The sequence below is a fragment of the Cajanus cajan genome, chromosome 5, assembly GCF_000230855.2.
Source record: "Cajanus cajan strain Asha chromosome 5, NIPB_CcT2T_4, whole genome shotgun sequence".
Lineage (NCBI taxonomy): Eukaryota > Viridiplantae > Streptophyta > Magnoliopsida > Fabales > Fabaceae > Cajanus > Cajanus cajan.
The window spans coordinates 63663570-63677282 of NC_138521.1; the positions used below are offsets into that span (position 1 = coordinate 63663570).

General features: G+C 34.9%; 2 protein-coding genes across 2 annotated transcripts; one reads left to right on the forward strand and one right to left on the reverse strand.

The window, feature by feature from the left end:
• The first annotated feature begins 660 nt into the window (after positions 1-660).
• Positions 661-5237, forward strand: LOC109809532 (uncharacterized). Its single transcript, XM_020372871.3, has 6 exons — positions 661-952; positions 1755-2717; positions 2835-3005; positions 3890-4032; positions 4257-4367; positions 4451-5237. The coding sequence occupies exons 1-6, from the start codon at positions 836-838 to the stop codon at positions 4527-4529; spliced, it is 1584 nt and encodes a 527-aa protein (XP_020228460.1). The 5' UTR covers positions 661-835; the 3' UTR covers positions 4530-5237.
• A 627-nt stretch (positions 5238-5864) lies between these two features.
• LOC109808928 (uncharacterized) lies at positions 5865-8385 on the reverse strand. The gene is made up of 5 exons (XM_020372127.3): positions 7861-8385; positions 6764-7471; positions 6572-6651; positions 6417-6488; positions 5865-6334 (listed from the first exon to the last, which is right to left on the reverse strand). The coding sequence occupies exons 1-5, from the start codon at positions 8185-8187 to the stop codon at positions 6106-6108; spliced, it is 1416 nt and encodes a 471-aa protein (XP_020227716.1). The 5' UTR covers positions 8188-8385; the 3' UTR covers positions 5865-6105.
• Between the last annotated feature and the right edge of the window lie 5328 nt (positions 8386-13713).

The window sequence follows — 13713 nt, forward strand, 5'->3', positions numbered from 1 at the left end:
TATATTATTATTATTAAGTCATCCACAAATATCCATTTTTATAAATTTTATATAAGAAATATTCCGTCCTCAATGTAATAGAATATGATGAAAATCTACATAAATCTATTTTTTTTTTTTCTATATCAGTAGTCCACCACATATCCTTTGTCAAACCCACTTCTTCATCAATGACTTTTCTACATCTCCTTCCTTCATTCCCTCACATCAACAATCACCATACTTAACATCAAAAAAATGACACACACACACACATTCTAACTCCATATGCAAAACCATTGCAACAATTATGACTTTTCAATTTGAAAATCGACATCGTAAATTCAAAAATAACTTCCACATTAACTCTACATCCTACATCCTGAATCCGATAAACGCCTAAAAGTTAGAATCCCTTAAACTAAAAAAAAAAAAAAATCTTTACAATTTCTGAAATCACATTTGTTTCGTGCAATTAAAGCAATAAAATAGTAACGCCACTTAAAAAAAATTAACCATGTAGTAAGATAGTATCGTACAAAGGAATTAACTTACATTAAATTCTTGTTATTTAAACCTAATATTATGAAGTACCATATTCTTAAATTAAATTATAAAAAAGAAGTGAGAAAAGAAAATGGTAATATTATTAAAAAGAGAAGAAAAGAAGAAAACAGTCCATGAGTGTTTGAATTGGGTGCCCCCAAAGTAGGGAAATAATTGAAAATGAAGAAAAGCTCCAAGTTGGTATGCTTTCCATTGTCATGAAGCAATAAGCATCCACATCTTACATCTAGCTAGCATTAGCAAGCTACTTCTCTGCCTCTCACCTTCTCTTCTCATCTCTCTCCAAAACATGGGTTCTGCCTCTAGTAGACTTGGTCCTCGCCCTTCTAATTCTAGTCCCAGGGTCAACCGCTTCAGACTTTCGTCTCTTCTATGTGGCTCCTCCACCTCTCGCTCCATTTATCAGGTACCCTTTTCCCTCTTCCCCCTAAATTCCTTTCTTACACCCTATTTCCTTAATACCCATTTTGCCTTTTGCATTCACGGACACTTTTTCAATTCTAAATTTTTATTTTTCACATCTGGGATTCATCCCCCTTTTTTAATCACACGGATGAAAATAAGTTATTTCTACCTGTGGTTTTTAAATCTGGCAGCTTTTTTTTTTTCGTGTAGTTATAAAATTGTTGAGCAAATTTAGCTTTTCATAGTTTGACTTATGTGCAGCAATTTTGTCAACCTATAAGCTTTTTCATATGTTAATTGATTTTTTTTTTTTTTTGGGGGGGGGGGGGGTTGTTGTTTGTGTGAGATCATCTACCTGGGACGAACTTGTTCGCAGTTTACGGGTCTGTATTGATTATCGTAGTTGTTGGAGTTTTTAGAATATGATATTTTGTCAATTGTTTAATATGGATTGACGTGTATGAGCTTAATCAATGAAACTATCAGTTTGGGAATCAAGATTGTGAATTCAACCCTTTCTCCATTCATTAGCTAGCAGTGGCACTCCTTTACTTTTTATTGATTTGTCTGAATTTCGGTGGCATGTTGCTCGCTATTAATTTATGTATCTCAGCATCTATACAAGGATGCATTTCAAAGATCATATTTGTTCCTAACTTATTGACTCTCGTGAAGAAATGTAACTTTTTAGTATATTTTGAAATTTTATGCGCAATACATGTTAACTCAACTTGGGGATGGCTGTTAAATAAATGCCTAGATTGATTGAGACAAGAAGTGACATTCTTATATTGTGTTTTTAGATGGAAGAACATTCATCTGAACTCCAGGTTGATTCAGCGAGAGATATTAATGGTGTAATTCAGAAAGTCACTGAGGAATCATCTCTATCATATACAGAAGGTAGAATTAGCTGCAGTCCCCGTGCTGAAACTGCAACACCATCTGATACGAGAGCTGAGTTCTCTGGGAATACTAGTGTTGAAGGTTCTTCTAGAAACATAACAAATAGTCAGAGGAACTGCTTGTCTGAACATGAGGAGCTAGTTCCTCCTTATCAGGTAAGTGCTGGTCATAGTGGTCATGAATCACGTAGTGATAGTAGCAACACAGCTAGTACTTCATTTGTAGAACAGCAGTCTTCAGATCCAGTCTCTGTAAATGTTTCTGCTAACAAGGATGTAGTCAATGATGTTAATGATCCAGTGGTTAGTGGTGTCTCTCAAGTCTCCCATGAGACAATGCATCCAAGAAGTTCAACTCCTCAAGAGCATGGGAATTTTGGTTCTGGTGAAATTTCTGTTGAGAATCACACTAGTGCATTCATATCTATCCAAAATTCTTCCAACCCTGTTACTCAAGTGCCAGAAGATGAGCCTCGTCGCGAAACAATACCTTCAGGTTTAGGTATTCTTGTGTCCAATCGGGAAAGAGGGCCTGGAAATGATAGTGTGCTTCAAGTTGACGTGGTCACAATATCTTCTAACATTTTGTCTGGAAGCAGTGCTGATGCCATTGATCATGATGCCAGAAGAAATGGTAGAAGATTATTTTGGGATGCTTTTTCACGACGTAGTTCCAGAAGGCTTGGTGATTCTCCAACCATTGTCTTCTCTACTGGAGGTGCTGATGATCCCGGATCTCAGGATCGATGGCTAGTTGATTTTGGTAGTGATTTGTCAAATGACGGGGTTGGAGGTGCTTCTGGATATATGGGCAGTAGAATTCACAGGTTTAATGAACGAATGCGGCACTCAAGATCTGAGGTGATTCTGAATTTGGAGCATAGAATGCCTCAAATTGCCTATATCACCTGCTTGGATTTGTTAACTGGGTTTGTGATCCCTTTCATGTTACTTAAGCTGTTTAATTACTTTTTATAGATCTGGGAAAGGCTTCGTGGTGGCTTTGATGAGATTGGTCGGTGGAATTCATGTCCTTTAGGACTCCATGCAGATGGCATGTGCTCATGCGAGTCTTCCCCAATGGCTGAAGAATCTAGCACTCGAGCAAGTATTTCAAGAATAGTAATGCTGGCTGAGGCTTTGTTTGAGGTTTTAATCTTCTCTCGTACTTACTGTTTGCTGCTAGCTTTGGTTCAATTTAGTTTTCCACCCTGTTTTCTTGCATAATTTAAACTCTACACATCTTAATTTTTTTCTTTATATTATAGGCATTTAATTTAAACCTGGTTCTTTTACTGAGTTTTAGTCAGTGAAATCTAACTACAATACCATTGACAGAGTAGTTTGCTTATTGGATAGGAGCATTCTGAGTGAAGATGCTTTGATGCATTTGTTTTTAATCATTTCAGCCTCTTCTCTACAATGTTATGTCTCCTGATGACTGGGATTATCTGATTTCAAATTTTATTTTTTAGATCATTTCTGATATAATCTTGGACTGCTTTTATCACGCAACTTCTCTTTAGGGAAAAACCGATTCTTTTTCCTTATGTAGTAGGTCTGTGAATGTTTTGTAACATTGAGAATGAGATATCATCCAGTGTTTGTTCGCTAAATGTGCATTCTTTCAAAATCTAGCTGTCCATTGGAGAGTGGAGACCTTTTAGGATAGGGTATGCAACCCTATTATGCAAATTAAGACCGGATACAATGGAATGTCCAGTAGAACAAATGATCAAAATTCAGAATGTTGTTCTGTTCTATATGCTAGAGTTTTTGTCATCATAAACACCCACGAAGGATTGGATATATGTATATCATAGATTCATAATACTCACCCCTGAAAGGTGGTCTTCCCTCCTTTTTTGACTGTTGGCATTCTTCAGTATCTTGTCATGTAATCATTTCACAACGGATCATTGAACCTTATAATTATTTGTCCCAAAAATGGTTCTGAACTTTGCTCTTGCACTATGAGAATCAGATATGTGGACCAAAACCAATTCACATGGCACCATGTTTTCCCTCTGCAGGTTTTAGATGAAATCCATCGGCAACCAGGATCGCTGTCTCTGTCGATGGTCTCACTCCCTGCACCTGAATCAATTGTTGATTCCTTCCCTCTGAGATCTCACAAAAAGGTTGATGTAGTTGATGGAGGCAATGATGTTGAACAGTAAGTCTCCCCCTAATCCCAATTATCTGAAGCAAATATGTGGGCATAAATATTGTGATCAAAGATGTCAATGGGTCTATGGTTGGTTAGTTGTTGGCTATTTATGCTTGAAGTCTATGTCAGTGTGGTTATGATAGTTTCTTAGGCCTTGAATACTTGCATAAAACTTTCTATTTAAAGTTCTTTCTCCCAATATTATTAAAGAATAATTATCAATATGATAGATGTTATATATGTCTGGCGGAGTATGAAGAAGGTGACCAAATACGAGTTCTTCCTTGCTTCCACGAGTATCACAAGTCATGTGTTGATAAGTGGCTTAAAGAAATACATGGGTATGTCATTATAACCTAAACATCTCATTTTTACTAGTTTTCATTTGATAAATAACCACTTACTCAACTTCCCTCTTTTGCAGTGTATGTCCTCTGTGTCGTGGCAATGTCTGTGGAGGATTCACAGAGTCTTCTGCCCACTCAGAGGTGCAGTCTCATTGACATTGTGTACATATAATGTAAATATTAAAATTTAGACTAAACTATTTGGGTCCTCTAAAGTTACACTTGACATCACATTGGTCTTTCAAATATTGGTGTCATCAAAATGGTTCATACTAAATGTCACCGAAATTCTTTAAAAGAATAATTTGACATCACAAATTTTTAAAAGACTAAATTGATATGAAAATGTATCTTTGAATAGCCAAAAATAATGGTCTAAAATACTCTCGACCCATGACAATGATATGCATAATACGGCTGTTTATAGTCCAGAGAACAAGGATTTTGTATCCGAATTTTATGATGCTTCCGTTGTCCTACTCCCTAGTACATATCCATGGCAAGCTAAATAATTATGTGTATCGATCGTTTTTTATTTTTTATTTTCATTAATGGAACGGAAGGATGCAAAAGAGGGTTTAGGAAGAAAAAAAACGAGGGAATGGACAATAATGAAAAATTAAAGAATGGAGTTTGTCCTTTCCTTTATTTAGAAGATTAGTAAAAAATAGAAGGGGACTTTATTATTTTTTGGTTCTTCCTCATTCTACCCCCAATATTGAAAAAAAAATAAAAAATGGGGTCTTTGAGGGAAAATATCACGGAGATTTTTTGTGTTTTGTTCCCTCATGACAAAATGACAAATTTACTCTTATAAATTAAATCAGAATAGACAATCTAAAAGATTTTGACTTGGTTTGATCATTGTTGGTTTCTACAACACATTTTGTATCATAATTTAATCTGTTAGTATTTTTTTTTTCTGAAGTCTTATTTCACTTGTTTACTTGATCAGAGATTTTATCTTTTTATGAACCCTAACGTGTACGTATAATATACAATACAACTGCGCCATACGTAATCTCATTCTTTTTCTTGCAACCCTCTTGTACTTTCCATATCCGCTTTGTGTTGCGTCACCTAAACTTATTTTAGACAAAAAAAAATCTGTTATATCTTGGAAAAAGTTAACTCTAAAAATTGATACTACAAGAATAAATCTTTGAAGGCAACGTTGTCACAATGTCACATGCTTTAAGTTACCAATTCTTATACTTATTTTCTTTATATTTTTTCAAACAAAAATATAGTGTTTTTTTTTTCACTTGAGTACCTTCTTGTACCAAAAAAGAAAAAAACACACTGTGCAAGTATATATATTATATGGAACTCTGCCTTAGTTTTGTTATATGGAACTCAGCCTTAGTTTTGTCCGTGTCCTGTACTTCAAGGAAATGTTTTTGTCCTCAAATAATAATTGTATGTTTGAATAAGCACCATGATAAGGACAAACAATAAAAGTTAACTACGGCAAAAAAAATGAACTTCAAGTTCATAGAAGAAATGATGATTTATATCACTAGAAATTAACTTTATAGAAGAAATGATGACTTAATTAAAGTTATATCACTAGAAATGTTTGATAGAATAGTAGCAATATTGACATCCTGGCTGAGAGTAGGATATTATCGATAATTGAGACAGTAATTACAAATCTTATTTTACGTCTCAACAATATAACGGTTACTGTACGGATGGGCTCCTTAGAGAGGAAGCTGGTCCAGACCTTGAACTAAGCGTAACCACGAGAAAATGGATTGATGTTACTACTATTATCACGATGACCAAAGAGATTTGGATGAATGTTTTCGTCATCGTCAAATGTTGTTGTTGTCCAACCCCTAGAGTTGCTGTGTTTTTCTCTAGCAATGTTGCGCATGTTCTCCATTTCCGCAACATGATCTTTGAATTCTTTCTTCACCACATCCAGCACAACATCACCGTATCGGTCACACCATGATCTTCAAACACACAACAAACGCGTTATGTTGGAACTACATAAAACAAGTTATCTAAAGTTAATATTACATAATGTTGACTCACTTGGGAAAGTAATTTTTCAATTCAGCCTTGTCCACTGGAATTCTGGTAGAAATTGCTTCAATCTGATCATTCCTGTTAGTACAAGTAACTAGGATAAGATAAAATATAACAAAATAACTAAGAAAAATGACATATTAGAAAATAGAACTACTTACGAAAATTTCAGATTTGGGTTTGTGCTGCTCAGTTCTGTCTGGATTCTTGACAACTCCTTCTTTATCTTATCTCCCAAAACCTATTTATGGTGCACAAATTTTTTGCTCACAAGCCAACACTACTAAATTGTTTTTTTTTTTTAAAAATAGTAAATTAGATTGATAGATCGAAAGGGATGGAGGATCTAAAACCTTATCTATGAAGAAATCAGATGGGGAACCATCAGAATGCAACTTCTTCTTTATTAATTTGGTGTCTGGTCCCTCTCCAAGTCCCTTTGCAAAGGAAACTGAGTAGGCCTCACTATCATTATGAGGCAAAGGTGTTGTCTCATCTTCTGACTCATTTCTCTTCCATTTCTTGAACCCTTCAAACCCCCATTGCCTTTTAACTGATTTCCCTGATCTTTGTTCTTGCTCACCCTCCCTTTGCTCCTTATGGAACAAAGTCCTAAATGGTTTCCTCTTCAACTTGTCCACACCACTACTCTCCTTCACTATTTCTGGAGGCCCACTTTCCTCCATAAGAATTGACCCTCCTTCACAGAAGGGCTTTTCATTTTTGGCAGACAAAGAAGGTGAATCAAATATGCTCTTTTCATTTTTGCCACCTTTGGCAAAACCAAAAACTGAAGCTGCTCCTTTGATTTGCTTCATGGCTGATCCCTGATTGGACCTGCTCTTAGTAGAACTCGAATTCTCTTTGTTCATTGAGCATTTCTCATCCTTCAAGTCAATCACCGACCACTCATCTTCTGAATTCTCTTTTGAATCCTTAGTCCTTGCCACAATCACATCCCTAGCTTCAATCTGAGCCCCTTGAGCCGCCAGTCTCTGCAGCAATGGCCTCTTAGAAGAATGGTACTCTTCTTCAGAAATGCACTTGGCATAAAGAAGTTCCTGGTAACAAGAATCGATTTTTAAATGAAAAAATTGATTTTGAAGTGACCCCATTTATGTTTGGACGTTCCTATTCTAAAATCAAGTTACTAGTACAAATTTAATTCAACTCAAAATCAATTCTGAAACCAGAATTAAATCTTCACCACCAAAACCAAACATGTAAACATAAATTCTTGTCAATTGGTATTTCAAGATGATTCTATCATGAATTTGTTTTTATCATCAGGAAATACAGTTACCTCAACAACGTTGAAACTCAAGACTCTATACATACTACTCTAATCTATACTAGTAGTTCGTTCAGGTTCATTTTAACTTGAATCTAAACAAAGTAAAGTTGGTTGAATTTTATTTTTATTTTTTTTTTAATGAAAAATGGCACTTACCTGGAGGAAGAGGAGCTTGTCTCTTAATATAACGGGGTGTTCTTGTTCTGGGGGAGAAGCGATGAGGGTGTCGAGCAAGTGGGTTCTGAAGGCTGAAACCTCGGATTCAGCGACGATGCCTTCTTTGTGGAGACCCATCAAGTTGAGGACCTGGTGGAAGGAGTCTTGCTGCCATTTGAGGTTGTCTGATTGCAGCTTGGACAATTTATGTTCCGCCGCAGGTAAAGGTCGTTTTTTGAAGCTGAAGGGAAGAATGGTCTTGCACAGCGAGGTGATTGAGTCTTGGAGGGTTGAATAGTAGGTGGGCGTGTAATAGGAGTACACCATTCTCGATTGTTCAGTAGAAGACTTTTTGAGAAAAAGAGTAATAATAATGTGTTTTTTGAGAGAGTTGAAGAAGATGGTGTTATGCAGATTTTGAATGTTGGAGAACAGTCACTTCAAGCTACAAACTAGCCGTTGTGAATCAGTGAAGAAAGACCCGTCCATGTGGCGACCTTAAATGTCGGCGTTTTCTTTCATTATTTTTTCCTTCTCTAACGGATGAAATTTTATGTTTTAATTTTGGGTGTCATTACTCCATAAACTAAATCTCATCTTACGTAGCAAGTACTTTGTTCGATAACTACCCCTTTTATATATGGTTGCAACAAAACCATTGCTCTACATAAGTTTCTTCTTTTAAAATTTTAAAAGGTCCACGTGTAGGTAGAAAATGAGTAATAAAAGAGAGACATTCTACAATTTCAAACTCTCGTTGTCGTTGATAACAACTATGAATTTGTGTTTTTGTTTTTACCTATTGTATTGCATTTCCTATGGTATTAGCATAGGGGTAGAATAAATAAGGTGTGTAATATCATGAAACTTCAATGTAATTTTTTTCTTTTAGAAAATGTAGTGCTAAACATAGTGTTTATATTTAGCGTGGATGGGCAGAAAAAAAAAATCTTAATTAGAAGAAATAAAATTCTAATAATATTGATATTTAATTATAAAATCGTGTATATGTAAAGTCATTTTGTAATAACAAAGTCAATAAAAGAAAGACAGAAACAATAAATTTCTATGAGTAATTTTCTACATGTATTTAATAATCATCTTTCCTTCTTTCATTATAATTAGCACCTCACATGTTTCATTTTCATCATCCTAAATTATAGCTCCTCATTTGAGAGTATTAGAAGTTAGAGTATATCTAAATGAGTGTATTTTTCTATTATAAAAGAAAGAGTATTATCTCCTTATATTTAGAGAGATATTGTAATTTGTCTTCTTAGTGAAAATGAGTGTTTATTTAAATTATTTCTTATAAAAACACTTTTTTAAAATAAAATAAATATTTTTTTAATGTGTGTCTAATTAAAATAAATAAATAAATAAACAATTTTTACTTTTTTTTAGAAGCAACTCTTATTTATTTTTTAAAAAAATACTTTGTTTAGAAATATTTGTTTATAAATGCTTATTTTTAAGTTTAAACAAATAAACTTAATATTTCTCAAGTTTTGCTGATGATTTTTTCCTTATAAGTTGAGGATTTTCTATGTAAAAAAAATTGTATTTTTTTAATCTCTAATTTTTCCCTTATCAGATATTATTTTGTTACTCTGATACTCAATTTTATAATTAGTTAGTTAATGACCTTAGCAAGGGAAAAAATAACTAAAAATAAAAAGATAAAATATTGTAGTTTTACGTAGAAAAATCTATATAATGAGAATGAAAATATGAAAGATTGATACTGATACTGATCATATCATACATGAATTGAATAATGCACCCATTGCCGGAAGGTTGAATAAAATGATCAAGCAATCCAGAGTACAAATTAAAAAAGGTTACAGCTTGAAAAAATCTACACGGAAAGGAACAACGTTGTGCATCAACATATGGAGAAGCAAAATTATGTTCCGACCACTCCAAGCAGTTAAGCGAATCAACCAACAATGTGTCTTCAATCTTAAGCACATGTCTCTATGGAAAGAAATTATTAGACATTCATGAAAAAGAACCAGAATCATGATCATCGTCAATCTTCAAATAATACACAAGCAAGTTGTATTAACTTTTTTTCCATAAAAATAAAATTAAAAGTGGGCGAGAAAGTAAAACTATATTACAATAGCTCTATCAAAAGTTCGTTACACAACAACAAAATGATAAACACTTACATGTTTGATACACTAGTTGGTTGACAAGGAGTTCTTTGAATTTTTTTAAATAATTGGTAACTAAATGTTCAAGTATTTGGATACAGTACTATTTGGTTGACGTGGAGTTATTTGAATTTTTTAAAAATAATTGGCAAGTATATGTTACCCGTCATATTTGAATTAAAAAAAGAGCACTCTATATTTTTTTTAAATTGTTTTTCTTTAAAAATAAAGATTTTGCTAATAGAAAATCCTTAAATTAATTATGACATTCCCAATTTCACATATACAATAACTATAAATAAAAAACATTTAACCAAAATAATTGGACTATGCATAAATAACCAAGTGAGTAGCTTCAAACTTTAGAAAAGGGTTCCACATAACAACAATAACTTTTAATAAAAATATAATTAAAAAAATCTAACATCATGTCCTAAAATATGAATAACATAAATAACAAATTCTAACTATACTTCAATATCATATCTTATTAGAGTACTTTCACACAAGGCCTAAGCCTCGTTACCAACATCAGCATTATTAATATCACGATGAGCCTCACTTGCAACAATATACACATCAAGGCAATACAAAAAATGAAGAGTAAGAAATATTTCACTCTAACTCACAACGCAAAACAAAGTCGAAGAGCCACACACAACAACAAGATATCATTGCGCACGCGCGCGCGCGCACACACACATATATATATATATATATATATATATATAAAATTAAATTATTAACAATAAGGTACAATTGGATTAATCACGATTCACCACATGACTCATCACACAATACACACGTAATACAATGGACACATATTACAATTTGCATATACATGTGACACCATTCAAATACATACATACACACACACACACACACACACACATATATATATATATATATATATATATATATATATATATATATATATATACACACACACACATATATTGATTTGTCATGTGCATATGATGCATGTCACACAAGACTTAATGCAATATCATGTTATCATCGTGCATATTCCTAATTTGTCAATTTGTCATCACATGACCTTCATACGATCAATACACAACAATTTGTCTATTTGTCAATACTATTTCACATAATTTATATAAACCATAGCTCATAATATCACAAATACACACTCGACATATGTTAAGTCTCAATTTTACCTCTTTTTGATGAGACTTATTGAACAAATTCCACTCATCCTTTGAACCATTGCAATATAATTGTTCTCTTTTTGGTTCATTTTGTATGCAGATATAACTAACCCAAATTCATCTAACAATACCTTAATCCACCTCATTTTTTGTACAGGTATTGAGCTAGAGATTTGAGGATTGAAGATCTTTTGGATTGGAAACACAAGGAGCCAAGGAGCAGAGCAGAGTGTCTGCGCCGGGCGTAAGATGACGTTGCGCCGGGCTTGAGAAGAACAGAGCAGTGGACTTTTGGAAGTTGTACATGCGCCGGGCGCGAGACTCCACCACGCCGGGCGTGATCGAGGCAGAGAGTACCTCAATACTCTCTGGAACGAATTGCGCCGGGCTTAATAGAGAATTGCGCCGGGCTCGCTCTAAGGCAGAGAATGCTTGAAAGTCTCTGGAAGACACTGCGCCGGGCGTAAAAAGTAATTGCGACGGGCTTATAACGAGGCAGAAAGTGCTCAGAAGACTATGCGCCGGGCGCGACAACTTATGCGCCGGGCGCAGAACCCTAATCTGACCTCCCAGGCTCGTATTTGAAGCCATTTTCGAGGGTTTCTCCCTCATTCACACATTGGGCGCGTTTTGGGAGCTGTGGAAGGGATTCCCGGAGCTTGGAGCCGTTCGTGTGTGGGTCTTTCCTTCGGTTCTTCATTTCTCCCTTCATCTCTATTTTGTATTTACCCTCTTTGTTGAGTGGTTTCACCCATTTTTGTGGGGTTAGATGTAACCAACGAATTCTATTGTAATCCTTACGGTTTTTATGATATATATACATGTTGTTTCATTCATTGTTGTTTATGTTTCTATTCTTAATGCTTGCTTTGGATTTAATCTCATTGCATGATATAGGTTCCATTGGGTATTGGAAAATAACCCTTGAAACTAGCTCTGAAACAAATGCCTAGTGGGAAATGTATCTAGGAATGGAGCTTAGCCCATTAGTAGTCTTAAACCCTAGCCCGTAATGCGGATGTAGATATTGGGTACTCAAGGGATTGATATTCAATATCCACATCTAGGCTCTTGCTCTAAGGGATTAGGTTTGAGTAAACTATTGGGTTGACTAAGCAATGAATTTAACAAGAGATTAAGGATTCATTAGTTTGACGTTTGGTGAAATCTGACCCCACAATCTCACAAAACCATAAAATCATTTCTACCCTTTCCACTCACAAACCAATATTTATTTACAGCTTTCATTCCAATAGTCTTAACCTTGAATTCACATGACAAATTATGAAATTGGAATTATTTTTTAGTCACGAATAGTCAATAAATGCTTATTTTACCTTCTAATCCCTGTGGATACGATATTTTTACTACTTGAACGGCCGGTATACTTGCCGTGTTTGAGACCGTTGATAGAATTAAACTAAATTTCAATTATAACAAAAGTACTTCAACGGAAATTTCAACAAGTTTTTGGCGCCGTTGCCGGGGATTAGAATGGCGATTTAGTATTTATAGCTATTTGTGATTTAATCCTTTATTGTTTTTGTTATTTTTTGTTAGCAATGAATTGATGAAGCTAACTTGTGTACTCTAGTCTTCAGCTTTCTCTTGTATGCAAGGTACTGTTCAAATTAGAATGACCAATCCTTCTGAGCCGTTGTTGAGAAATCATGAGGTTGAACACAGGGCAAAGGGGAACAAGAGCAATAGGAGGAGAAGGAGAGTAGAGCACTTCAAGTTGGTCACCGTCAGGCTCGGGACAGTAAACAAGCGCTTCCTGGGAGGCAACCCAGAGATCTGAACTGTGTTTGTGTTTTTCATCTCATTCATGTTTTAGATTTCAGTGTTAGTATTTGTTATGCATATTTGTTTTGTGTTATATGTTGTTTTGTATTATGTGTTGTGTTTTGTGATATGTTGTTTTGTGGTATATGTTGTTCGTTGTTATGTGTTAATTGTTAGAATCATGTTTGAGTGGGTACATATAGGGTACATTTTGTTTGGAGTGTGAGGAATGAGGCAATTCTGTGTCTAGGTGGAGACAAGGCCTTCTCTCAAAGAAAACTTAGGCAAATTGACCATGTAAGTGGCTACACGCCGGGCGTAACTCTTTTGCGCCCGGCTCAGTACCCAATTTTTGGTCTCTGGAACCCACCACGCCGGGCATGCTTAAGTCACGCCCGGCGCGATATCAGATTTTGAAGCCTCGTTGATTTTTACTGATATGAAGCCCGGCGCATCTGTGTTAAGCCCGGCGCACCACATTCCTGACAGCCTATATTTATCTTTTTTTCAATCATGTTTCTTTATGTTCTGTTGTATGTTGTATGTTTGTGTGCTTTATGTTGCATTGTTATAGTTCATTTCCGTGTGCATGCATGTTGTGCTTAATTTTGGTCTAAGGATATTCTCCATTTTTTGCTATATTTGCTTGGTCATCAATGTGTATAAATTTTGTGCTCACCATGTTCTTTCATGAGTACACTCTGCAATCACTTCTGGTTACCAGGACTTTCAGGCGTATA

Bases quoted from the DNA above. Each gene is read 5' to 3' on its own strand.
- LOC109808928 (XM_020372127.3), bottom strand. From the start codon at position 8,187: ATGGTGTACTCCTATTACACGCCCACCTACTATTCAACCCTCCAAGAC. The intron at 7,472-7,860 runs GTAAGTGCCATT...TCTTGTTACCAG, and splicing joins ACAAGCTCCTCTTCCTCCAG to GAACTTCTTTATGCCAAGTG. The intron at 6,489-6,571 runs GTAAGTAGTTCT...TTGTACTAACAG, and splicing joins AACCCAAATCTGAAATTTTC to GAATGATCAGATTGAAGCAA.
- LOC109809532 (XM_020372871.3), top strand. From the start codon at position 836: ATGGGTTCTGCCTCTAGTAGACTTGGTCCTCGCCCTTCTAATTCTAGT. The intron at 2,718-2,834 runs GTGATTCTGAAT...TACTTTTTATAG, and splicing joins TGCGGCACTCAAGATCTGAG to ATCTGGGAAAGGCTTCGTGG. The intron at 3,006-3,889 runs GTTTTAATCTTC...TTCCCTCTGCAG, and splicing joins TGGCTGAGGCTTTGTTTGAG to GTTTTAGATGAAATCCATCG.